At 42.4% G+C, this 25,393-nt stretch overlaps 3 protein-coding genes across 9 annotated transcripts in view; 2 read left to right on the forward strand and 1 right to left on the reverse strand.

Moving 5' to 3' along the window:
- cica (capicua transcriptional repressor a) overlaps window positions 1-15,434 on the forward strand; it is a 61,401-nt gene extending 45,967 nt beyond the window's left edge. For all 6 annotated transcript variants that reach the window (XM_075449437.1, XM_075449441.1, XM_075449442.1 and 3 more), the window contains 4 exons: window positions 4,832-4,983; window positions 9,757-9,891; window positions 9,960-10,085; window positions 12,173-15,434. In XM_075449437.1, coding sequence (XP_075305552.1) covers window positions 4,832-4,983; window positions 9,757-9,891; window positions 9,960-10,085; window positions 12,173-12,435 — 676 coding nt within the window. In that variant the 3' untranslated portion in view covers window positions 12,436-15,434. The remainder of the gene's footprint in view (window positions 1-4,831; window positions 4,984-9,756; window positions 9,892-9,959; window positions 10,086-12,172) is intronic.
- Window positions 1,609-3,842, reverse strand: LOC142368183 (tripartite motif-containing protein 16-like). Its single transcript, XM_075450322.1, has 2 exons — window positions 3,783-3,842; window positions 1,609-2,619 (listed from the first exon to the last, which is right to left on the reverse strand). Exons 1-2 carry the CDS (start codon window positions 3,840-3,842, stop codon window positions 1,609-1,611), a joined length of 1,071 nt encoding a protein of 356 aa, XP_075306437.1.
- An 865-nt stretch (window positions 15,435-16,299) lies between the features above and the next one.
- Window positions 16,300-25,393, forward strand: part of gsk3aa (glycogen synthase kinase 3 alpha a) — a 30,006-nt gene continuing 20,912 nt past the window's right edge. For both annotated transcript variants that reach the window (XR_012767049.1, XM_075449235.1), the window contains exons 1-2: window positions 16,300-16,630; window positions 22,145-22,230. Coding sequence is in view for 1 of the 2 variants with exons in the window: in XM_075449235.1 (XP_075305350.1) it covers window positions 16,456-16,630; window positions 22,145-22,230 (261 nt within the window). In the remaining variant the exon portion in view is untranslated. The remainder of the gene's footprint in view (window positions 16,631-22,144; window positions 22,231-25,393) is intronic.

Consider the following 25,393-nt stretch of genomic DNA (forward strand, 5'->3'; position numbering starts at 1 on the left):
TTCCTTTTTTAAGCTTTTAAAAAAAATAATTATTTACTTTTTCTTCATGTTTAATAACATATACTTCTTATTATTGTCTGGTTTTTCTTTAACTGTTCTACTTTTAGACGTGATAACATTCATTTTTTGGAATTAGGATTTTTTTTAAAACTGAATTTCTTATATTAATTTGACTCTTTTGGTAACTGAAAGCAGTTTTAACGTAAATGTACAAAAAAGTTGAAACTGTGAAGCTATTTTTCAGAGATGCAACTAAAGAAATGGGAACAAATGATGTGTCTCTGTGACAGGCTGCTGGGAACAAAGTGCCTAAAGATCCAGTTTAAAATGGCTTCTTTGCTAAGTTGTCTGTTCTGTGTGGACACAACACTGGTTCATCCCTTGAGTTAGGAGCCTTTTTCCTGCCTGAATGGTTCATAGATCAGAGGTAAAAGCGTTAATAAACAAATAAATTCCTCTGTAAATGGTCAGGAACAAGGACTGGACTGAAATGAGTGAAAAATTCTGCAAAATTCTTTGAAAGACCTTCAGAAAGCTGGAGCACCATTGCTCAGGAACACTTTAAAAGATTACAGGAAATCCTGAATGTTTGGAAGGAAAATAAAAAAATGAGGGCTGAATCAGCAGTTTATCAGGAGGTGTTCATGTTATATATGCCGCTGCTGCATCGTCTTCATGTTAAAGCCTGTTAGCTTCTGGCGTCCCTGCTGTTTGTTCTCATCGGTTCTCGTGTTGTTTTTATCAGCTGAAGAAAACGTTTCTTCGCTGTTAAAGAAGAAATATCAGAACAACGGAGCTCACAGAATAATAACTGATCATCTGAAGCATGTGGATCATCTTTCTGAGTGAGAGACGGAGGAAAGAAAACTCTCTGTTGGACACATTCAAAGAAAACTGGACTCGTTTCTCTGTGATGAAGCTGTTTTATTGAAGGAAGTCAAAAGGACAAATATTTCCTGCTCTGAACATGAACTCTGGACTTTGTGCTGTTACAGGAAAACTGCCTCAGTTAGACCCTCATATCAGTTTGACATTTTCTCCATCAGATTCCACAGAAACTCTGAAATGAAGACAAAAGAAAACACTTTGTTCCTTCCTTCAGAGTCGTGTTTGCTGTGGAAATCTTCACTGGTTCTCACATTAAAGCTGATGAAGGATCTCTGATTCCTTCTGCTCCTGGAAATGACAGTTTCTGAACACCTCAGAACAGACTTCCTCATCTGTTGGTCGGTTCAGAAAACAGCAACAACATTTGATCTCTGAAACAAACTAAAGTCAGTGTAAGTCCAGGATTATTTTCCCATTTCCAAAGTGATGAGATCTGAAAAGAGTCTGTGATAAAGGAAGGTCTGCTGATTCCTCTGTTGGGCTCCATGAAGTGGAAGAGAAACAACAACATACAGACACACCAACACCTGGATCCGACTGATATTTAGAGCTCAGAGAAGTTTAGATTTTCATGTGGAGAAATATTTCTGTGACTCAAACTCCTCATCAGCAGTGATATCCTCCATGGCTGCACAGACACAGGAAACGGCAGCAAATAAACAGCAGAACAGCAGAGACATCACAGCAACCAGCTGTCAGCAACAAGCTGACCAAACACCTTTATTCCATTTTACACAACTCTGCTGAGGATCTAGAATAATAAAGCTTGATCCCAGCACAGAGCGGCTGAGTGAATGTGGTCTGGACTCTGTGGAGGAGAGTCATGGTTCCAGAGACGCTGTAGAAGGACAGAATACCTGCTCTGTGATCCAGGTACACTCCCACTCTGGAGGACAGAGGACCTGAGATGGAGGTTGAAATGTTGTTGTACCAAAATGTATAACAATCTAAGTAACAATGTAATGACCAAGATTTGTCATTACATCCAAATCCACATTCACTCCCACCTCCTCTGCTGATGTTCTTGTATGCGACTGCTACACCAACTCCTCCCCCTCCCATCTCCACCTCCCAGTAACAACGTCCAGTCAGACTCTCTCTGCTCAGGACCTGAGAACATCCAGTGAATCTGTCTGGATGATGAGAATAAGACTGAGGTTGATCCATAAATGTCACTTTTCTGTTCCCCTCTGACAGTAACAGCTCTCTGTGTGCTGTGTTTGGATCCAGTGTCATTTCACATGAATATCTTAAGAATCCAGCTCTGCTCGTTGGTTCTGGTTCTGGTTGTGGCAGTAAAACATCCACTTCAGTGACTCTCAGTGAGATGTTGGTCCATTCCTCTGTCAGGATGTCCTGTAGTTTATCTCTGAGCTCTGACACAGCTGCTGTCACATCCTCAAAGTGCCTCAGAAGACGGATCTTGATGCTGGATGAGTGTGGAGACTCACTGAGTGCTGCCACTGAGGGGCAGCTGTGCAGAAACTGGCTGTGATCCTCTGTGTGTGAGATCTGCTTCAGCTCAGCATCTTTCCTCTTCAGCTCAGTGATCTCCTGCTCCAGCTTCTCCTGAAGCTCTTTGACTCGACTCCCTTCAGCTTCCTGCTGGGATCTGATCTGCTGCTTCACATCAGAGCTTCTTTTCTGGAGGAGACGGATCAGCTCATTGAAGATCTTCTGGCTGTGCTCCACTGTTTTATCAGCAGACCGATGGATGGCCTCCAGCTGCTGCTGCTGAAGCAACTTCACATCTTTCTCTGCGTCCTGGATTCTCTGCTGGATCTGCTGCCGACTCCCCTCCAGCTCTCTCTGCCTCTCAGTTCTTTCTGCTGCAGCTGACACTGTGTCGTGGCCTTTATGTTCCTCCACAGAGCAGAGATAACAGATGGACTTCTGATCAGTAAGGCAGAACATCTTCATCACCTCACCGTGAACAGAGCAGATGTTCTCCTGGAGCTTCTTGGAGGGCTCCACCAGCTTGTGTTTCCTTAGTGGAGCTGAATCATAATGAGGCTGAAGGTGTTTCTCACAGAAAGAGGCCAGACAGATTAAACAGGACTTGGTGGCTTTCAGTTTTCTCCCAGAGCAGACATCACAGGCCACATCTTCAGGTCCAGCATAGCAGTGATCAGCAGGAGGTCCAGTCTTCTTCAGCTGCTCCACTAAATCAGCTAATATGGTGCTTTTCCCCAGGACAGGCCTCGGTTTGAATGTCTGCCTGCACTGAGGGCAGCTGTGGATTCCCCTCTGCTCCTCTCCATCCCAGTGGGCTTTAATACAGCTCCTGCAGTAGCTGTGTCCACAGGGAATAGTCACCGGATCCTTCAGCAGATCCAGGCAGATCGAAAAGGAGAAGCTTTCTCGGTCCAGCTGATCTCCTTTCTGCGCCATTTCTCCTCTCAGATCAGCGACTGAGTCGTCTGTGTTCCTGCTATAAAGAACTCCTCACAGCTGGTACTTTGAAAACTTTGGACTTTAACGTGTGTCATCAGGCTCTAATCTTTCCAGGAGGAGGAGAAACTTGAAATAACATCCAGTAAGTAATAAAAACTGGGTGGTTTTATTCATCATAAAGACATAAAAAACAGCACAAAGTCCAACTTAATGTGTCATTTGGATCTGATTTCAGAGAATGAACTGATAAACCTTTCTCAGATGATTAACAGACATTAAAGTTTTCTGCTGCATGTTTATTGTCTGTTTGGTTTCCTCCACGTTTTACACTTCAAGGATGAATTTTTTTGTACTTTTGTTTGAGTCACAGAAAACGATCTTTAGAACAAAAAAAACTTTAGAAACACATTTTGTTCAGCTGTCAAAGTTAACTTTCCTGAAAGCTGAAACCGGTCTGAGCTCTGATGTGTCGGTGCAGAGAACAGAGCATGTGGGTTCACCTCGGGTTGGTTACACCCATCATCAGCTGGAGGTCTGAAGGGGAGGGAACAAGGAAACATGTGATTTCTGCTTTAATGATTCATAGGTCAGAGTTAAGTGGCTTAACAAAGAAAAAACTGAGTGAAAATGAGTGAAAAGGCAGAAAATGTACAAAGAAAAACCTTGAAAGACCTTCAGAAAGCTGGAGAACTGTTGATAAAGACACTTTAAAAGGAATACAGGAAAGTTTGGCTGCTTGGAAGCGAAATATAAAGAAATGAAGGCTGGATCAGGAGTTTTTCATCCTACTATGTAAGTAGCTGAGGACTCAAAGTGTTTCACAATTAAATAAAATGTATATTTGGGGCAGTCTGTGGCGTAGTGGGCTGAGCAGGCGCCCCATGTACAGAGGCTACAGTCCTCACTGCAGCTGGCCCCGGTTCAAGTCCCGCATCGGACGGCCCTGTGCTGCATGTTGTTCCCCCCTCTATCTGCCCCCTTCTTCCTGTTTCTCTACACTGTCCTATTTAATAAAGGCATAAAAAGCCCAAAAAAATCATTAAAAAAAAAAAAAAATTGTATATTTGAAATGGATGAAGATTCCACGAAGAAGGAATTTGTCATGATTTATGCCCTGCTTCTATTTACGCGAGTCTTGTTTATGTGGTTTTGTTCTGCCAGTCCTTCTAGTTAGAGTGTACAACAACAAAAAAAAAAAGTTCCCTTCGCCTTCACAGAGCTTCTGCAACGGTAGCTCATCTGAAGTAAACTCGGCTCGCGGATGAGACGCAGCACCCTGGACGGGACCCCATCTGTTGTTTTTTTTATCAGCAAGCTCTTTGTCATCTGCTTGTCTTTTCAGTCCGCGGCAGAAGTTCCAACCCCAGTAAAATTATTGTGGCAACTCTGTTTACTGAGCGTGAGTGGGCTCAGTCCTTTATTTAGACCGTTGGAAAGTGGCGTGGAAGCCACAGAGAGAGCAAAGCTCTGGCAGGAATGAGGAAAACACCCCCCCTGAGGTTATTCATGTGAGCGGGGACTGATGCGGCTGCTGTGTTTGTGCGTGCAGGGTCTTGTCGGAGACGTACTTTGAGGAGCGTTTTGCGGAGCTTCCAGAGTTTAACCCAGAAGAGGTCCTTCCCTCGCCCACGCTGCAGAGCCTGGCCACTTCACCGAGAGCCATCCTGGGAAGTTACCGCAAGAAGAGACGCAACTCCACGGGTGAGACGAAAAGCTCTGAATGCTCTTTTCTTCTGACTACACTGGAAAAAATCAAAGTCTTACCAAGTATATTTGTCTCATTTCTAGTCAAAATATCTCATTACACTTAATATCAGACACAACTGCCTAACAAGTACCATTTCAGCCAGATATAGGGACTTGTTTGAAGACAATACATCTGGAATATCTTGTTAAATGAAAAAGTCTTGAAAACAAATTGTTTTGAGCCGGCTTTCATATGAAACAAGCTTTTTTTTTTTACATTTGAAGAGGTTTTTAAGCTAATTTTAAGATCACTTTTATCTCAAAAGTCCCAAATACCATACCATACCATACCAACTTTATTTATAAAGCAAATATCACATCTTATTTCAAGAAATCTTTACAAGCCGATTTTCACTAGTTCCATTGGCAGATTTTTTTGCTTATTTCAAGCAAAAACGTCTTGTATTTGTTGTTTTTCTTACTTATTTTTAGAGGGGCATTTTTTCCAGTGTAAGCTCTGAAATTATGCCAGATAGAATAAAAAGTCTGGTGTCATGCTTTTCCCTTCACTTCACATACCAGCTCATCACCTGTTCATTGTCCCCAGCTGCGCTCATTCACAATCACCCAGTTCCCTATTTAGTTTCCAGGCTCCCCTGTCTTTTTGTCAGATCTTTACCTGATTTTCACCCCTCATGCCACGAAGCCACATATTCAAGTTAAGGGTTTTTTCATGTATCATGCCAAGTCTTTTGTTTTCGTTAGTCATGTTTATGTTTTTTGTCCCACAGTTAAGTTTTTTGTCATCTGCCTCACCTTTTGTTTAACTTTGTTTTTGTGAACTAATAAACCCAGTTTACTTTTTTATATCTCTGAGTCCGCATCCGTGTCCTACCAACCCACCCAGCCCGACAACTGGTTACTCTAATGCAGGGGTGGCCAACCCGCGGCTCTTTGTCTGGTTTCATACGGCTCTTACGTTCATATCAACATTTTTTTTTTATTTTTTTCCGCTTCGTTTGAGTTCAATACGGCAGCGGTCTCCAACCTTTTTTGCTCCATGGACCGGTTTAATGTCAGACAATGTTTTCACAGACCGGCCTTTCAGGTGTGGCGGATAAATACTACAAAATAAAATAATACAACTAACACAGACTCTGTGGTATTTAGTAAATATAATAATAAACTTGAATCCACTGTGTACTTGTATGTAACTTTATTAGCAGTGTCCTCCTGACGTAACATCCTCTCTGCCTCCTAACGCTCTCTGGTCGCTATGGTAACGCTTAACCATGCCTTCAAAATGCAGCTTTCTTTTTCTTGGTGGGTCACAGCCTCTTCGTCCGTCTCCTCACTGGGAAGAAGCTTTCCAAACACGGCTGTTTTTGATTCATTTTGCTCGGTTCGTCGGTTTAATATCAGCATTGATGCGTCACGTGACCGAGACGAGAGCGAGTCAAGAACAGACGGATGGAACGGAGAGAATTCGGTCATTTTTCAAAAATAATGTGGCTCTTTGTGGTAACACAGTAAAAAATGTGGCTCTTAGTCTCTGACCGGTTGGCCACCCCTGCTCTAATGTTTGAAACCTTTGCTTCTCTTCCTCTTCATCCTCATCCTCTTTTTTTTTTCAATATGTTTATTTATATTTTAAATTTTACACCCCCCTCCACATACAATCGGTATAAACAATACTCCAACACAACAGCATTCACATCCATAATAGTCACAACAAGAAAAATGCATAAGCTAAATGATAAATAAATCAAATTTAAGGTTTAAAAAGGAAAAGGAAAAAAAAGAAAAAGGTACACAACATAGATATACTTGCAGGATAAGTTATGCAGTAGCCTGTACATAATGAAAGACTTTGAGTGGCTCGGTCTAATCATGGCCATCACAATTAAAAGAAGTGCTATTTTGCAAAAAGGCCACAAAGCTTCCCCAGCATTTATCAAAAAGCAGAGTTTTTTTCCTGAGATTAAACATAATCTTTTCTGGCTCTTTAAACCACAAGGAACCAGGGGGCTCCCCACTTTTCCAGCGAATGGCTGTACATTTATTAGCTGCAATTAGAGCCGGTCTGATAAAGCGAACTTTGTCCCTCACGTTGATTGGCAAAACTGAGACGTCCCCCAGTAACGTCAGTCTCGGGTTGGTTGGGATGTCCACCCCCACAATTCCTTTAATATTGTTTAAGATGGACCTCCAGTATTGTTCCAGACAACTACACATCCAGAACACATGTAGAAGAGTCCCCTTTTCCGTCTTACATCTAGGACAATATTCTGAATAGCGACTATTTATTTTGTGAAGGCGAGGTGTCAGGTAAACCCTATGTATAAGGTTAAAGGGATAGTTCGCCTCTTTTGACATGAAGCTGTATGACATCCCATATTAGCAACATCATTTATGAACATTTTCTTACCCCCTGCTGCGTCCTGTGAGTCGAGTTCCAGCCTCGTTTTTGCGTTGATGAAGGTAGTCCGGCTAGTTTGCTAGGGTCCCGAAAATAAAGCGTCTTGCTTCTCAAAACAATGGGTCTCATGCAAGAAGCGTTCGTACGCACAGATTTGTTCTTAAATCGTCCGTACGAGTGATTTAAGAGAATTTGCGCATTCACCAATCTTTTCGTATTTTACGTTTTCTTTCAGGTACGAACAGAATTTACGAGTGATCCAGAGCTGTCGTAGGAGTTTCGTAAAATAGTCCGCTGTTATTCAAATCACGTTTGCTTGACTAATGGATTGTATATTTAATTACTTTGAAGCAAACATAAATAAATATATACATTATACCCAACAATGATGCTGACATTATTCTGTTTGACTTAAAATATGCACTAATCGAAGGTTAATTTGAATCTGTATACAACGGGAAGCGTAACCAGCGGCTGACTTGCTACTTTTGGATGCCTTTAGCGCGTCAGGCTCTTGGAAGAGAGCGCGTGGAGACAGACGAATGGCTGAGATCGCGATTTAGATTGCTAAGGATTGTGCTGTTACAAATATGCAGCTTGCTGGAGCCACAACTCCAGAGAGAAACACGCCGATCAAACCCAATTCCACCACACGCCCAGGTCCTCACCATCTTTGGATTTTTGGCCACTGGAACCTTTCAGAGGGAGATTGGAGACAGATCGGAGTGTCCCAGTCCTCCGTGAGTCGTGCGCTCCCCTTGGTCATCAAAACTCTCATCAGTTTATCACCCGTGGTACGTCAGATTCCCATACACCGCTGTCCAACAAGTACAAATTAAGAGGGACTTTCATCCCGTGGCTGGACTGCCAATCATAATTGGAGCACAAGACACATATACGCATCAAAGCCCCCGTGCTGTGGTGGAGCGCACTGAGCAGCTGGCGAGGGTGGGTGTGTCTCGATACCTCGTTCATGGCGCAATATTGCCATGAACGAGGGTCTCCACCTGAACCAGCCCAGGCAGACCAGAAGGTGTGGTGCCAGAAGACCCCCCTCATGGACCACTCCATCAAAGTGCCATCATGATGAGGCAACAACTGATTGCACGGCTTAAGTTGCAGTCATCGATCGCCTGGCCATTTTCATATGAAACCATATGAAACCATTTTTTTTTTATTATTTTGCTGACATGGTATTAACAGCACTCGTAATTGCTTCCCATTTCTTCGCTTTAGCAGTTCCCGTCCACTGCTTCTACTGCTAAAATGACAGATTTTCCTCTGAAAGCAGAACTTTAATCTCAGAGCCCGTAAAGTTGTTCTTTTTGCGCCTTGTGCCTTGATGCCATTTTCATGATTCAGCACTCAACACTTCCTGGCACAGGAGAGAGGAAGCACAGCCTTATATGGTATCATTTTGGGCGTGGAGTATGCAAATCTACTATCCTCGTGCACGTGAATTTAAGATACGCACGAGTGTGATTCATCATTTACGCAGGTCGTTTACACACTTTTTCCGAAGATAAGAGCGCTTGTTGAATCTGACGTGGCGTGTTCGTACGAGACCTTCTTACGAAAAAAGTGAGAGAAATTTAGAATAAAAATACGAAAATGTTCTTGCATGAGGCCCAATATGCGTTCAAAAGAATAATACATTTGCATCACAAAATCGTCCCTCCAGAAAAAGTCAGACCTCACATCGCTTGGTGCTATTTTTGCCTCCCTTCATATCAATGCGTTCAGCCACCTAGCGATAGCTGCACCTGTTACCATGTTTACTGCTCGGTCTGCACAGTTTACATAGCCCGCATTGAGATTAAGGGAGGCAAAAATAGCGCCAAGCGATGTGAGGTCTGACTTTTTCTGGAGGGACGATTTTGTGACGCAAATGTATTCCTCTTTTGAACGCATATTGTTTTGAGAAGCAAGACGCTTTATTTTCGGGACCCTAGCAAACTAGCCGGACTACCTTCATCAACACCAAAACGAGGCTGGAACTCGGCTCACAGGACGCAGCAGGGGGTAAGAAAATGTTCATAAATGATGTTGCTAATATGGGATGTCATACAGCTTTATGTCAAAAGAGGCGAACTATCCCTTTAAACTGTAAAACTTTGTGCCGGCTATTATAGGAGAAAGACTGAGAGCTATCACAAATCAGCTTCCATTCAGAATCCTCGAAAGCATAGCCGATGTCCATTCCCCATTTAACCTTTGCATTAAGGACTTTACTTTCTGTAAGACTCATGAGTCTGTTATAGGTAAAGGATAGAAAACCCTTAGAATTGTGTTTTTCCTCTTCATCCTCTTTAACACCTGACTTTCTGCCTCTCTTATTCCCATTTTTCCTCCCTCACACGCCCCTTCAGATCTGGAGGTGACAGCGGAAGACCCCAGCTCGCCACGGAGAAAGACTCGCCGTCTGTCCAGCTGCAGCTCAGAGCCCAACACCCCCAAAAGTGCTGCCAAGTGTGAGGGGGACATCTTCACCTTTGACAGAGCAGGTATGACAGGTGCAACGCCCACGTCGTAAAAGACATGTCGCCAGTGCTCTGACGCTCTGTCCTCCCAGGTCCAGAAGGCGAGGTCCCCCCTGGAGACTTGGACAGGGTTCCTTACTCGTCTTTGCGTAGAACACTGGACCAGCGCCGGGCCCTGGTCATGCAGCTGTTTCAGGAACATGGCTTCTTTCCCTCAGGTAGACGGACGTTGGATAGCTCAAGTTGAAGTGGGGAGTGTAGAGACTCTATATTTTACATCCTCTACACTCCAGTCTTCCACAGTATCTAAAATATGAATGAAGGATATAAAGGGAAGCAGAGCTTTGACTAATGGGAAGCATCTAACTACAGTCGAGTGGGGAAAAAGTATAATTTCCATCTATTCTCAGGTTTCATGTATCAGGACTCAGTAGAAAGAAATATCTGGTCCTAACTCGATCTAAAACTAATTAAATACAACCTCAGATGAACAACAACAGCTGACATGTTACACTGTGTCCTCATTTCACCAAAACTAAGTGAACCCCTACTGCTTCCACAAGAACTAAGAGAGTAAGAAGCAGCCAGGAGCTGCTGATCGATGCTCTGATAAACAGATCATCAGTCAGTGTGAGCAGCTCTATAAAAGCTGCAGCATTCAGGTGTGTGTTAACACGATGCCAAGGAGGAAAGACATCAGCAACGATCTCAGAGAAGCAACTGTTGCTGCTCATCAATCTGGGAAGGGTTATAAGGCCATTTCCAAACTATCTGGAGTCCATCAGATTATTCACAAGTGGAAAACATTCAGGACAGCTGTTAACCTTCCCAGGAGTGGACGTCCCAGCAAGGTCAGAAACCCAAAGAGCTACATCTCAGACTCTACAGGCCTCAGTTAGCATGTTAAAGGTTAAAGGTCACCCCAAGGTCAGAAACCCAAGAGCTACATCTCAGACTCTGCAGGCCTCAGTTAGCATGTTAAAGTTTAAAGGTCACCCCAAGGTCAGAAACCCAAGAGCTACATCTCAGACTCTGCAGGCCTCAGTTAGCATGTTAAAGTTTAAAGGTCACCCCAAGGTCAGAAACCCAAGAGCTACATCTCAGACTCTGCAGGCCTCAGTCAGCATGTTAAAGGTTAAAGTTCATGACAGCACAGTTAGAAACAGACTGAACAGGTATGGCTTGTGTGGAAGGGCTGCAGGAGAAAGCCTCTTCTCTCTAAAAAGAACATGGCAGCACAGCTTAGGTTTGCAAAGCTGCATCTGAACAAACCACAAGACTTCTGGAACAATGTCCTTTGGACAGACCAGACCAAAGCGGAGATGTTTGCTCATAATGCACAGCAGCACGTTTGGAGGAAACCAAACACAGCATATCAGCACAAACACCTCACACCAGCTGTCAAGCACGGTGGTGGAGGGCTGATGATCTGGGCTGGTTCTGCAGCCACAGGACCTGGGCACCTTGCAGCTATTGAGTCCACCATGAACTCCTTTGGATACCAAAGTGTTCTAGAGTCAGATGTGAGGCCGTCTGTCCGACAGCTAAAGCTGGGCTGAAACTGGCTCATCAACAGGACAAAGATCCCAAACACAGCAGCAGATCTACAGCAGAATGTGTGAAGAAGAGAAGAATCAAGGTGTTGCAACGGTCCAGTCAGAGTCCAGACCTCAGCCTGACTGAGATGCTGTGGTGGGACCTTCAGAGAGCTGTGCAGAAACCAAAGCTGCAAACCTCAATGAGATGAAGCAGCGCTGGAGAGAAGAGATTGATAACGTCCCACAGGAAACCAGCTGCTGGATCAGGGGTTCACTTAGTTTTTCACTCACTGCTTCTGTGTTTTGTCTCAGTTTCAGCTCAATGAATAATAACACAGTGTCATAAGCGTTGTTGTTTAACTGATGTTGTATTTATCAAATCAAATCAAATTTATTTGTAGCACATTTCATGTACAAAACAATTCAAAGTGCTTCACAGAAAATAAAAGCATTGCAGCAGAGAACGGAAGAAGCAGTAAAAATACATAAAAGAATATAAAGAGAAACAAATAAAATAATTTAAATGAATTTAAAAACAAGCAACAGTCCAGATAAATTAAAAGATATCGTGCAGATTTCATGCATAGACACATGAGAAAAGAAATATTATAAGAAAATTTATATAAATTAAGCACTTTGTTTTGCACATGATTATAATTGCAGATGTGGTTTGTTGATCCCCCTTAAATGTTACTATACAGGACATACTGTAATGCTACTTTCCATCCACTTGTCGCCTTCATCCTCGTTTCTCTTCTCCTCTGCAGCTCAGGCCACAGCTGCCTTCCAGGCACGCTACTCGGACACTTTCCCCACCAAGTTGTGTCTGCAGCTGAAGATCCGGGAAGTCCGTCAGAAGATCATGCAGACGGCCACGCCTGGGACGCTCGAGCCCGGAGGGTCGGCCGAAGCCATCCCCGCCCCCTCCCACATCTCCTCTTTCAATCAATCAGCACGGGAGGATGGAGGGGCGGAGCAGCAAGGAGACAAAGGCCAGAGCCCAGAGGAGCCGAAAAGCGAAGGATCGTAAACTGGAGAGGATGACGAAGCAGAAAAATCACTGAAAGTAGGACAGGGAAAAAGAGGAGAGTGTGAACCAGTACGAAGGACGCTCCGCTGGCACTAATGGCCACCAGACCTGGGCAGAAATACGGAATATGGTCTCAGATATTCAAATTACTCAAGACGCGCTTTGATTGTCTAATCAGAACTTTAAAAAAAAAAAAAAAAGCCTCAAAATGGTCGAATCACATGCAAGTCATGATGAGTCAAGTGCTTTTTTTTTTTAGTGCTCTTTTTCCCTTTTGTTTTCCAAGTATCCTGAATGTTTTTAGTGAACACTTTTGCCCAGGTCTGCTCTCAGCACATTTGTACAGTAGTTTGTCGTTGGACACACAAACTCTGTGGTACACACTCTATCTCTCTGGCACACACTCACAAACCCACCTTGGTGCATATGTTATCTCCAGCATGCACACACACACACACACACACACACACACACACACACACACACACACACACACACACACACACACACACACACACACGTACCAAATTAGACTGTTACTCTTGGTCGGCCTTCCCCAGGAGCCGCTACCGAGGACCATGACACACAAAGGCACTTTGTCACTTATCGTGCAGATGCAGTTTGCTGTTGCCAGCCAGCCAGCCAGCCAGCCAGCCCTCAGATGCCATTGACTTGACCTCCTTCTGGCCCTTCCACTCCTCAGCACAGTGGTCGGGACGCAAACACAACCCCAACGACCTCCACTGATGTTCCACAGCCCCTCGATGCTGCAAGACAGACAGCACACACACATTTTACAGCACACGCACACAGGGACGTGCACGTGCAAGTGCAAGCACTCATACACGAAAATATTCATCCCTGGCCTGACTAAAGCCATTGGCCTGCACAGTTTCTTGTGATTGTAGTGAGAGACGTAAGAGACAAAAAGAAAAGGGAGGCGGGATGCAGTGTGACCAATCTTTGCACCTTCGGTTCTTGCCATTTTGACAGACTGAGACCTAACTGGCAGGAGCTGATTATATACATGTCTGTATGTAAAACCTGTGAGAACAGGCACCGTAAAGAGATTATGTAAAGAGACTTTTGATTGTGAGGCTTTGAAGAATCAACGTTAAACTCGACGCCGGCCGGGTCTCCCAGCAAGAGCTCGGAGAAAAAAGGCGGAGGAGGAAGAGCGGCGAAAACAAGGACGACGACGACGTGGCAAAGCTCGCCGAGAAAGAGAGAGGAAAAAGTAGTTTCAACCAAACCTCTCCGAATGGACATGATGTTGCTTTCTCTCGTTATTGTTGCCGTGGAAATAACCAGCTTTACCGTGGCCTGTTTTTTCTCTCTCGTGGCTCTATTGTGTTTCTTCTCCAGCATAAAGAAAAAGAAAAAAATCACAACAAAAAAAAACAAACAAAACTATGGACAAAGAAGGGGATGAAATCAGTCTGTCCCCTTCCCCTCACACGTAGGGGGGCCCCTCCCTTCTCCTCTCCTCCCTACGACTTCCCGTCGGACACAGACGTGGGGGAGCGGGGGGGCGTTTGTCGTTTTGTAAAAACGTTGAAATCAGGTGTTTGCACAATTTGTGCGGCCCTTCTTGTCGGGGACCGCCACAAGTTAAATCAGGAAAGTATTGTTTTTAGAGATAGTTTTAGTAGTTGAATAATAACCTTGTTCCGTATGTTATCTACCACCTTTCTCTTTTCTCCCGCTTGCCCTCTCGGCCTTTTTTTCTGTCCTCTCGACACAATTCTCCTCATCGTCCCCCCCACTCTCTGAAAAACCCTCAAGTGTTGTTAGAAAGTGCCCTTAAGCACTGGTCCCGGGTCAAGCGTTATGTAGCTCAGGATGGTTCTGGTTAGGGTTAGTTCAGGGAAAGCAGATCCTAGACCAGCCCTGGAGGGCAGTCTCTGGAGCCCTCCCTTTTCCCCCCTCTTCTCTTCTCGACACTTTATCTTTTCCCATCAAATGGTGCAATAGGACAATTTTTTTTTTTTTTTTGGAAGCGGGTGGGGTTTTTTTTTGTTTTGTTTTGTTTTGTTTTGCGGGGCAAGGCTCTGTGCCATAGATATTAAATCCAGTGCAGTCAGTCAGTGAGAGGAATGAGCTGTTGTGATACTATCTGTAACTATGGTTTAAAAAGAAAAAGAAAAAAAAAGAATCACACGATTATTGTCATTGTCGAAAGAGATAGAGAGTATAACTTACTAAAAGTCAAAGACAATTTTTGAATAGCACTTTTTTTGGCTCTTTGCTTCTCTGGTGAAGAGTGGGGGTAGATATTATGGCTATCTCTTTTATTTTCTCTGTATACAGTTGGATGTGTGAAAAAAATATATATATACTAGTATTTCCATATTTGTGCATTTAGGTCAGTGTTTGGGTGTGTGTGTATGTTTTGGCACATGCAGGCAGAGCGTTAACACAATCAACCTCTTCTTCTTTCACCACGCAGCAACATTATCAATAGTATATTTTTCATTGTATTCTATATTCTACATAAGAGAGACGGTATTTTTATAGTCACCATGACTATTTTGTCAACCATCTTGACTGTTATCAAACCCAGCTGATTCAGGATATATATCTATATATATCTATATATTCATATATATGAAATAGTTATTCAGGATGTACCATGTAATACATGAATATATATATTTATATATATTTATATATATATAAACACACACACACAGGTAATAGTAGACTATCAATCACATCTCTTTGGGGTAAGTTAGGGCTGTAAAGTGTCTGCCTGCACGCATGTGCAATCACATGCACACATGCACACACCCGCACGGACATATGTGCATACACACATGTATGCGTGTACACTGTATGATTGTGCTTAAAAATAAACTGTCCTTACTTTGGAGAAGGAATTTTAGGATGAGCGAGGTGAGTGTTATCTCATAAGCAGGCATGTTGACCATGTGCAATATTTCTAAACAACGACAAAAAAAACAACTAAATATTGAAAATATTAAAGATCTAACACAATGTCTTATGTCTTTGAATTCATTCTGAATGTCTGGAGTTTTAATGCGTGTCCGAACTGGATCTCTTATCACAGGCGGTTTGTATCATCACTAAAATCATAATTAAAGATTTGAGGAAAAACAAGCTGATGCAAAATCATCCTCACTCGAACAAATTTGGCCTCCTTGATCCAACACACGAGTCCCCTAAATCCCTGGAGCATACAGCTTGTGCTACTCCAGCTGTCCTTTATCTGGCATATCAGTGTTAAGAGTGCTTATTGGATTAGAGCAGCCTTTCAGATTCAGGTCATATTGGGTATAAGGTATGGAGACCTGGTCAAAGAGCCTCCTGTACAGTACTTCTCCTGTACCCACTTCTGAATCCTATGTAAGTCCAACAGCTGTGATCAGCTGACATTTAGATGTTCTATTTTCCTCCAAGGAGGCCTTACTGACAACATCATATCACATGGAAAAACATCTTTCTTTAAACTTTTAAATTATCGTATGGCCTAATCTCCCAGTTATCCTTTTTTTTAAATTTATTTATATATGAGCAGTATATTAGGGTAAATTAAGGTTGAAAAAGTTGTTTTGCAATCACAATTTTTAAATGTTAAAATTATAACCGCACTAAAATAGCAGGAAGATGAGCAACTTGCATCTAAAATAGTTCATTAAGTGTTGGATTTTTATAGGGCCACTGCAACGGTTTTGTTTAATTAATTTTATGTGTTCATAGAGAGTTTGGCTGATGCTTCTATTTTGGCTCTTAATTCATTTCGAAGTTGTAGTTGTTTTGATTTGCCAAAGCCAGAGCGACAAACCTGAACAACAGCCGGTTCAAACTCCATCTCCCAGGTGGCATTGCGAGCGGTCTGTTTCTAGGTGTCTAGCAACAGCTTTCAGCCCAGACAGCCGGCGGCAACAGGAGCTGTATTATTCGGTGTGTCTTTCCACGATTATTCGCTCCCGAATATTCATAGTTGATAGTCGCTTAGCTGAAAACTGTGAAAAATAACCCTGACCTCTGCTCAGAGATATGAGCGGCAGCGGGCGGCCCAGGACCAGCTCGTTTGCTGAGCCGCCAGGTGTTCCAGGAGCCGTCGCAGCGTCCACCGGATCAGCCGCTGCCGTGGGGAGCAGCACAGGAAAGTCCGGGGTCCCGCAGGCCTCCGGCAGCAGCTCGTCAGGATGTTCGAACCTCAAGCTTGCCAGTAAGTTTTTTTTGTCGCAACTAGCACTTTATTGAAATGTGTATGTCTGATAAATTTTTAAATCTGCTTTCACCTTTTAAAAAAACGTCGGTGTTATGTGTCACAACCCAGTGGAAAGTCGCAATTTCTCCCGTTTAGCTGCTAGTGATCTTAGCTAACGTGCTAACTAGCTAGCCTGCTAATGTTAGCCACTTGTTATGTACTAGTCCCTGTCCGGCAGATGGATGAAATCACCCCACCTCGTGTCACACCAGCTCACTGGTCATCATTGTAAACCGATGTGATATCTAACTATTGGCTGAATTACAAATATTTAGTCACAATTTATGGATCGATTTCTTACGTGGCCAATGTGAATGATCAGATAAACTGGTTGAGTGTTCTTTGTGGCAAACAGAATCAAATACCTCAACCTGGGTGCTTCATGGAGGGCTCTTTTTTTTTTTTTTTTTGGTGCTGTTGAGAGAGCGGCGTCAGCTATCAGACTGCCTCGCCGGGGTAGGGTTAGGGCGTATGGGTGCCTGTTTACCAAGGTCACCCGTGGGGCGAAGGCTTGTTAGCAGGTGCCCGACGCCAGGAGGATGCAAGTGATGCACATCCAGCACCAGAGCTCGACTGTCTCTGAGTTTGTTGTCTCTGTCTGAGATGGCTGTATATCATCCCCCTTTATCACTCTAGAGGCAGATATAAGTGTGTATCTGTATGTGTCCGCCTGTTAGAAGAAACCTTATCCATTTGCAGACAGAGTTGTGTTTCTTGATATTTGAGCCTAAATGGGAGGTCATCTCCAGTTCAAAGCAGTGTGACCATTGGTGTCCCTTTTCCTTTTTAACATCTTAATGTTGTATTTGGCTGTTACAGATGTTCTCTGAAATGATTGATGGGTATTTTGTGAGAAAAGAATCTGTGAGAAAGAATGGTGTAATTTTAGCATTTCGGGTTGAGATAAATTTAGAAATGGAGAACTCAAGTTATAAAGCTGCCGTAATTACATTGGATCTGTCTTTATGGTCAGCAGTGGAAGAGTGAAATAGTCGTGTTTCCAAGTTATTCCTGTTGTTGTAATACAATCTTCATAATCTAATGTCTCTTTCCCCAGGGTATGATGACAGTTCTTGTTGAAAAATTAGCAGTTAATCTATTTGCTTTCCACTTTTTTATTAGCTAACTGTGTTAGCTTTATTAATAAGGAGCTGATTACTGATCAGGCACCAAATGGGATGGACAGAACCTGTTGAAATATATCGTATTTGGTTAGTAAACTATGCTAAACTCTTTGAGTTTGTGCATTACAGTTGCTGGTGGGAATGTGCCCAGGATGTACTTACAAGTCCTGAAATGTATGTTGGTAGCTATATGGGCTGAGGAGGCAACTGTGCACTGTTTTATCACTCGTATCTTTTTCTGCTCTTAGAGGTATATGCTCTTCATTTGAGTTCAGATCACGTGACGCTTGTGAATTAGTAGTACCTCAGACTTTTATCAAATATTACGGTTCTATATGTGAAAAAAGGAAATGGGACTTACTGCTAACCTTGTTGTATAATACCCATGACTGGTGTCACAGTGTCCAAGCAGTTGTTCCATTTTTCACTGGACAAGCTCCAGGATTTGTCCCTGGATTACATCATCACTCTGTCTCTGTTCACAGTTGTGCTTAGGGGGAAATTTTGTAATTAGAAAAAAATAAAGATAAGTCATTTGATTTACATTCACAATGCTCTCACCGAACGACAAGCAAAGAATGTCCTCATCCGAAGTCAAAGGTTGTGTCTGGGTCAACGAATACACCGTAACTAATGTCGGTGAGGTCACCAGCATGTCTGCTGTGTGGAAATATTTAAAAGTGGAAAACAAAACAAGCCCAACACAAGTTTATAAAGTCTGTAATTGTAGGATTGTATGAAGCCTCATATTATGTCACATTTTAACCCATTAGGACCTATGGCACCCCTCACCAAGTATTCTAAAACCCAAGCATTGTTTTTAAAAAGCCTCTTTAGAACAGATTCTGCCCTCAAAAACCTTTCTTTTCCAGACCTTCTGAGGTCTTATTGAGACATATGAGACAGTTTTTGGCTTTGTTCCCACACCTCTCTGTTAACAGTTTATTTTGGAGGGTTGAGAGTTAGCTTAACCCACTCTTCTGGTGAGGTCAGCCGCACGGTAAGTAACCTGTCATCAAAACCTGGGCACCTTGTGTGTAATTTAATTCACTAAATGCAAACATAATGAAGTTATTCCTCCAGTCGTACCAAAAACACTCCAGCTCTTTATATAGATACAGATAGTTCCTCTATTGATCCCAGAGGGAAATAGTTTAGCAGTGTAGCTGTAAGTTAGCAGCAAATGCTAGTAAACAATGCTTCCTCATCAACATTAATGGACCAAGCTGGAGATTTAAACACTTTGGATATATTAACCTCATTAAACAATTTTTCTCGGAGACCTACATCTTTATCAGAAACATGCCGATAATGTAACGCTAACACACCGTGAGGAGAGTGAGGAGAGGACCGGTGTTGTGTTGGAAACACACCTTATCCACATAGCTGCAGGTTGATGACTTACAGAACGGAACCGTTCAGCTAGAAAGCTTCAGCTAACAAAGTAATGGTGGAACAATAATGTTAATTTTTCAGAAAGGAGCAGCAATAACTCCTTAGAAGTTGGTGTACGTCACCTTCATTAGCTAAGCTGTTAGCGTTAGCTGCTGCTAAAGTCTTTAGCTAACTCTGCTGGAACATTAGCCTCAGATGGAGTTTATCGACTGGGCTCTGATATCCTCTGAGGCTGCTACTGGATGGAAGATGCATGCTCCTCAGAGGAACTGACAGCAGAACATTTCCACCAGAAGCTGGCTTCATCCGTCCAGCAGGGGGGATGTGAGTGGGCGGGGCTTCACAGAGGAGGCGGACTGAACTTTAAGAGTGACGAACTTTAGAAATTAAAATCAGAACGGCTCGTTTAAATGAGGAACTAAATAAATACCAGGGTTGTGTTTTTGGGTAGTTTTACACCTGCTGGTGACTTCAGACACCCTAAAAAGTGATTTTTCCATAATAATTCTCCCTGGATTATTTGTTTAACAAATGCTAATAAATGCTCTTGTGCCTTTAAAATGATATGACCGGAGCTTTGCATCAAGCTTGGAAGGAAGCAGCATGAAGTGGTTGTACATCTTGTCTTAATGGGGTGATGAGGTCAACTTGATTCTCCTTCAGCCACTTTGTTGTGAGCACATGTCGTCGTCTAAGAAGCACTTTATATTCTGATTGTGGGATAGTGGGTACTTCTTGTTTTTGTGACACACACACAATCACAAGGTGTCTGCTGTTAAGCACCTATAGAAGTAGATTGCATATGGTTTGAAAAATGTCTTGCGTTTAAGGATTGTTTCCTCCTGGAGACGGGAGTTTCCGTTGGTGAATGTCAGGAGAATGACAGGAAGCAGAGTGTGTCAGAGGGCAGCGCTGATATGAAACACTGAGCCACCGAGCAGTCATTTATCAGCACAAATTTTCATAATGATAGATTATCGGCTTATTTTTTTTAGATTCAAGCGTGTGGAAATAGTTTTTAATGTTTGAAAGAAAGAGCTCTCAGATGACACATTAACAAGAAAAATGTAAGAGGCAGCACAGCAGAGACAGGTGGAGTAAGTGTTCTACTTTTTACCTGGAGCCCCGTCTGTGTGTGTGTCCATGAACCCGGTCATTGAGGTGGAGAACCCAGTGACCCGGTCACTCTGCAAGCCTCACAGTTTCGGCTGTAACAGATATCGCCCGCGTGCCTGTTGGATAACCACCACACTTTAGCTGCTGACAGGTTGCTGTGCACGTGCGTTGCTCTGGATCGCACAACAACACCAGGACGCGCAGTTCTGTTTATGAGGGAGCCGTATCAATAAGTGCATTGTTTGGTTTGGTAAACAAAGCATCAAGTATGTGGACATGGTCGGGGAGAAGGCGACGCAATGCGATTACAACTCGGATGGCAGAGGGTTGCTCCATTATTCAGACACTGCTGAGCGTTGGGACATCGAATTTACACCCACCGACCATCAAAGATGAAATGAATCCAGAGCTCAGTGGATTTAGGTTTTAGTTTTGTATTTCAGGGACTGAACCATGTTAAAATTTGACATGAGCAGTGATCTATCTATGCAACCGCACAGCTCCTGGAGCTGGAACCAGCTGATTTTGGGCTTGGGACACTTCTGGTACCGGGCGTCCAAAAGAAAAAAGACAAAGAGTTTAAATTCTTCTTATTAATCAGTGCTGGAAAAGCTGCCATTTTGAAAATAAATTGTGATTTGGTTGGCTCCGCCTTCCTGTTTACGCTGTGCATTGACATAAATGTCCAATCATGTATCTGAGAAGGTTTTCTGTTGATACGAACATTGACTTTTTGACTGTTTACAATATATATTTTTCTATTTGACCCTTTTTTTTTTACATTTATTTACCATTTTGGGAAGCTGGGATTTGATTGGAATAGGATTCCATAAGATTCATCTTGAATATTGTAACAGTTGTGACCACAGTAAAGTTTTACTTTTATTCACTTTTTTGGTGTTTATCATTCGATGAAATGAAATAAAGCATCTTTTCTGTAATTCCTTTAGCCTTGTTGCTGTCTGCTGAAGTTCATCACTCTGCTAGAAAGCCAGAATCCGTCCAAACGAAGGACAGACTCAGGCTGCTGCTAATTTCAAATGGGTGGAAAACTTTAATGTTTAACTAATAATGCAGCAACATTTTTGGCTGTGAGCTTAAACTTTAGATAATGATAATAATAATTCCACCAGGTGACATCGGACTGTGAAGTTTTGATCCACGTCTGGATCGGTGACATTAATCACAACTCTTTAAATCAAGTGTAAATGATGTCTAATACTGTTCTTTGGCCATTTTTATCTGAAATGCAGAGAATAAACTGTCAGGTTTAAAGACATATTGAGATGTTAGATGACTTTTAAACCTCTGAGGCTATTCTGACTCACCCACAAATAAGCTTTCCTGTTAATGCTGACCTGCCATCACCCTAAATGTGTTATTTTCCAGTGACACGATCAAATGTTTTGTTGCAAATCGTCAACGTGGTACCAAAATGGTAAATTAATCAATTTAATCTGTGTTTTTAAATAAAATAATCCTCTTATAACTAGCTGTTATCTCTTAAAACACATTACCAGGACAAAGGCAGTGGTTGGCCTATTTTTGAGCTCTTTCCCAGTTTAATTAGTCACAGAGTCTTGAATATGAACTCTGACACTCCCTACTTCTTCCTTGGAGGATTGAATTAAGTTGACATTCGTTCGCTTGGCTTTCTTCAACCTAAATATTCAAACAGCCCAGATGTTGGGGCTGGTTGCTGCGAGGGTCCCGGTTGAAGGTCACGAGTGTTGGTTTGGTTGTTTTGTGGAACTGAAAACCTCGAGAGTTTTAGCACAACAGCAGTGCGGGGCCATTTTTAGACTTTCTATTGAAGCTGTTTCTGTTTGTTTCACAGGAGACAGTGGAAAGGTGACAACAGTTGTAGCCACACCAGGTCAGGGACCAGACCGCCCACAGGAAGTCTCGTACACTGACATCAAGGTGAGCGAAAATACGAAATCTAAACCTAACCGTGTTACATATCCACATATCTGTAACTCTCATCTCAGACTATAACTCAGGCACTTGCATCACAAAGTACCTGAAATTTGAATTAACTGGAGGGTTGCTCAATAGCACCATTTCTGGCTTTATACTCCCCCCTTAACGTGACTTTATCGTGTCATATGCAGGCTGATTAAATCATATTCAGCCCCGTAATGTCTAATAATACTTAAAGGCTCTTAGATTATGTGTAAACTCAAAGTAAATGATAATATTAAGCTGGCTTATTGGAAATATTGTGGTCGGGCCTACATTTTTTTGGTGTTTTAGTTGGTTGTTGCCTGAAGATCAATTTAAATGTGGATGAACTGTCCCGTATCGGGTTTATAATCACTTTGAATCCAATGTAACCCTCCCATTAACTTTTTAAAGTGTTTATTTCTGTGGCTATGTTGTGCATGTGTTGATTTAGACTGACTGCTGCCTTTCAATTCAGTTTATTTACCGTATTTTCCGCACTATAGAGTGCACTGGATTATAAAGCGCACTGTCAATGAATGGTCTATTTTCGATATTTTTTAATATATTAAGCGAAACAAAACGGTCAGATAAGTCGGTCAGTCAAACTTTATTAAACGTGTTCACAATAACTCCCAACATTGTTCAAACGTTAATGAGCGTATTTGACCTTGTTCAGTCGTAACACGCAGACCTGTGTGGTCGTCTTCACTTGGCGCAGGTCATCTTCTTGCTTCCTCCACTTCTGTACCATTGATTCATTAATGTTGAATTCTCTCCCAGCTGCTCTATTCCCATGTTCTACTGCGCGACTGATAGCCTTGAGTTTGAAGTCCGTGTCGTAAGCGTGTCTCTTGACAGGTGACCATTTTGGGGTCCTTATACACACACACTGTAATATTATGGTGTAGCCATAATGTTGCCAGCGGTGCAGCTTTGTAGTTTACCAAAGTCGAACTAAGACATTTTGACAGAGCGCCGTGTTCCACACAAAAACGCTTCGAGGTCAATAAGCACAACCAAAATTAATCCATATATACAATCCGGATTGTAAGGGGCACTGTCGTTTTTTGAGAAAATTAAAGGCTTTTAAGTGCGCCTTATAGTCCGGAAAATATGGTAAACAAAATTCCCTTAAAAGTGCAGTTTCAACCAAAGAGCTGAGATCTCACCGGTCTCAATGCAGCGTAAATAACAGCTTAATAAAGAGTTCAGAGTGTAAAAACTCTAATGGTTCATATGTGGTAATAATCAGTGTGTAAAACGTGTCTTTAAAGCTGTTTAAGCGGTGAATTTATATGTATATTACTGGTTTGAAGCAAGTATTTGCAAAAGTTCTCCATAAATATCTTTAATACTTTATTAGATATCTTTTAAGTGAAGGTCAGGGTGGACTATGAACCATTTATTTCTTCTTTATATCACTGATTATATCAGCTGGCTGATGAAGGGTTAGTCGACTGTGATAAAGAAACTCGACCCGGACTTTCTGCTACGATACCAGCGGGCAAAACAGCTGAATTTCACCAGTGAAATGATTAACTCATTTGTGGCACATTAACTTTTATATTCCTTCGGTTTTAGAACCAAAAATCGATGAATAAAAGACGCCAAATCACAACAAATATCATCTCAAGGCACTTCAGTGATACAAGCCAATTAGAGTCCAATTCATTGTAATCATAATCCAATCAAATCCAATTAATTCAATTCAAAATTAGTCCAGTTAATACTTATAGAGCCACTTCAAAAACAACAGAAACCAACAGAATTCATAGAAACTTCTCTTCGGTCCAATCCACTGTCCTGAGCGTGCACGTGGCGACTGTGGGGAGAAAAAACTCCCTTTTAACAGGAAGAAACCTCCATCAGAACCAGAACCAGGAAGGGCGGCCATCTGCCTCCACCAGCTGGGGGCTGAGAGGACAGAAAACAGGGGACAACAAGCACCTTAACACCATTCAAAGGTTAATTTGTTTGGTTGAATTGATCTAAAATGTTTGCACCCCAGACTGTGGCAGCTGATCCAGTAACTTTGGTCTGTTTCTGCCTTTTTTTTTCGGATAATCTAAGTGGCATTAACAAGATTAGAGTAGCAGCAATGAAATGTCCATCATGAGCTCATAGCACAACCTGCCTCCTGCAGCCTGGTGCAGCTCACAGGAGGTTTTTATTAGTTAAAGGTGCCCACAGGCGTGCTGCCATCGTCCTGCCCTGAAATATGTGCTACTGTACTAACGTTAGATCACAGCTGTTAATATTTAATTCATGGAGGGTAAGAAGGTTTGTCTTTGCACCCTTAGAGATAAGCGAGACTTATAGAGTTATGTCATCTGGCAGATGAGCTTCACAGCAGCCAACAATAGAGCCCAACTTACTCATCGCTGTGCTCTGATCTGTTAATAAATCCCCGCTGATGTTACTCAAGCTTCCCACTCTTCACACCATCCACCGTGGGACAGATGAAGCTCCTCTATCGGGATCTATTATTGATTCGAACCGGCTTAAACAGAAGAGTGATGCCGAACACTCTCTGTGGATCACGCAAAGCTGATGTATGTGAAACGGAAGCCAGTGGAGATGATCAGTCAGAGCAAGCAGGGTTTTTTTTTTTTTAAGGAAAATATGAAGCAGGCTGCACTTAGTTTCCAAGGGGCTTCATACACCAAGCCAACCCTGGACATCAGAAAAATCTGGAACATCTGTGAACATGTCTGTCTTTTTTGTGTGCAACTCTCACATTTTTCAGGCGATTCAACTCATTGGCTGTGTTCGAAATCGCATACTACATACTACATGCTACATACTACATACTACATACTACATTCTACATTCTACATTCTACATACTACATGCTACATACTACATACTACATTCTACATACTTGCAAACTTCATACTTCCATTCTGCATACGGCATAGGAAGCAGGATTGCTTCCTGCTTCTGAAGAGTGCAGACGTGTCTCTGCTTCCTCCTGCTGCTTATTGCTTTATTTGCTTTTAAATCATTTTATTTCTTTCCACAAGTCTTGGATATAATTTTATTCTTTTTCTTTTAAGTGAACCAAGACTTTTTTTAATAATTTTTATCAAAAAGTCATCTGGAAACTGTCGTGTGGAAATTCCGTTGCAGCTTCCTGCTT

This window comes from Odontesthes bonariensis, chromosome 18 (genome assembly GCF_027942865.1).
Source record: "Odontesthes bonariensis isolate fOdoBon6 chromosome 18, fOdoBon6.hap1, whole genome shotgun sequence".
In the NCBI taxonomy this organism is placed as follows: Eukaryota; Metazoa; Chordata; class Actinopteri; order Atheriniformes; family Atherinopsidae; genus Odontesthes; species Odontesthes bonariensis.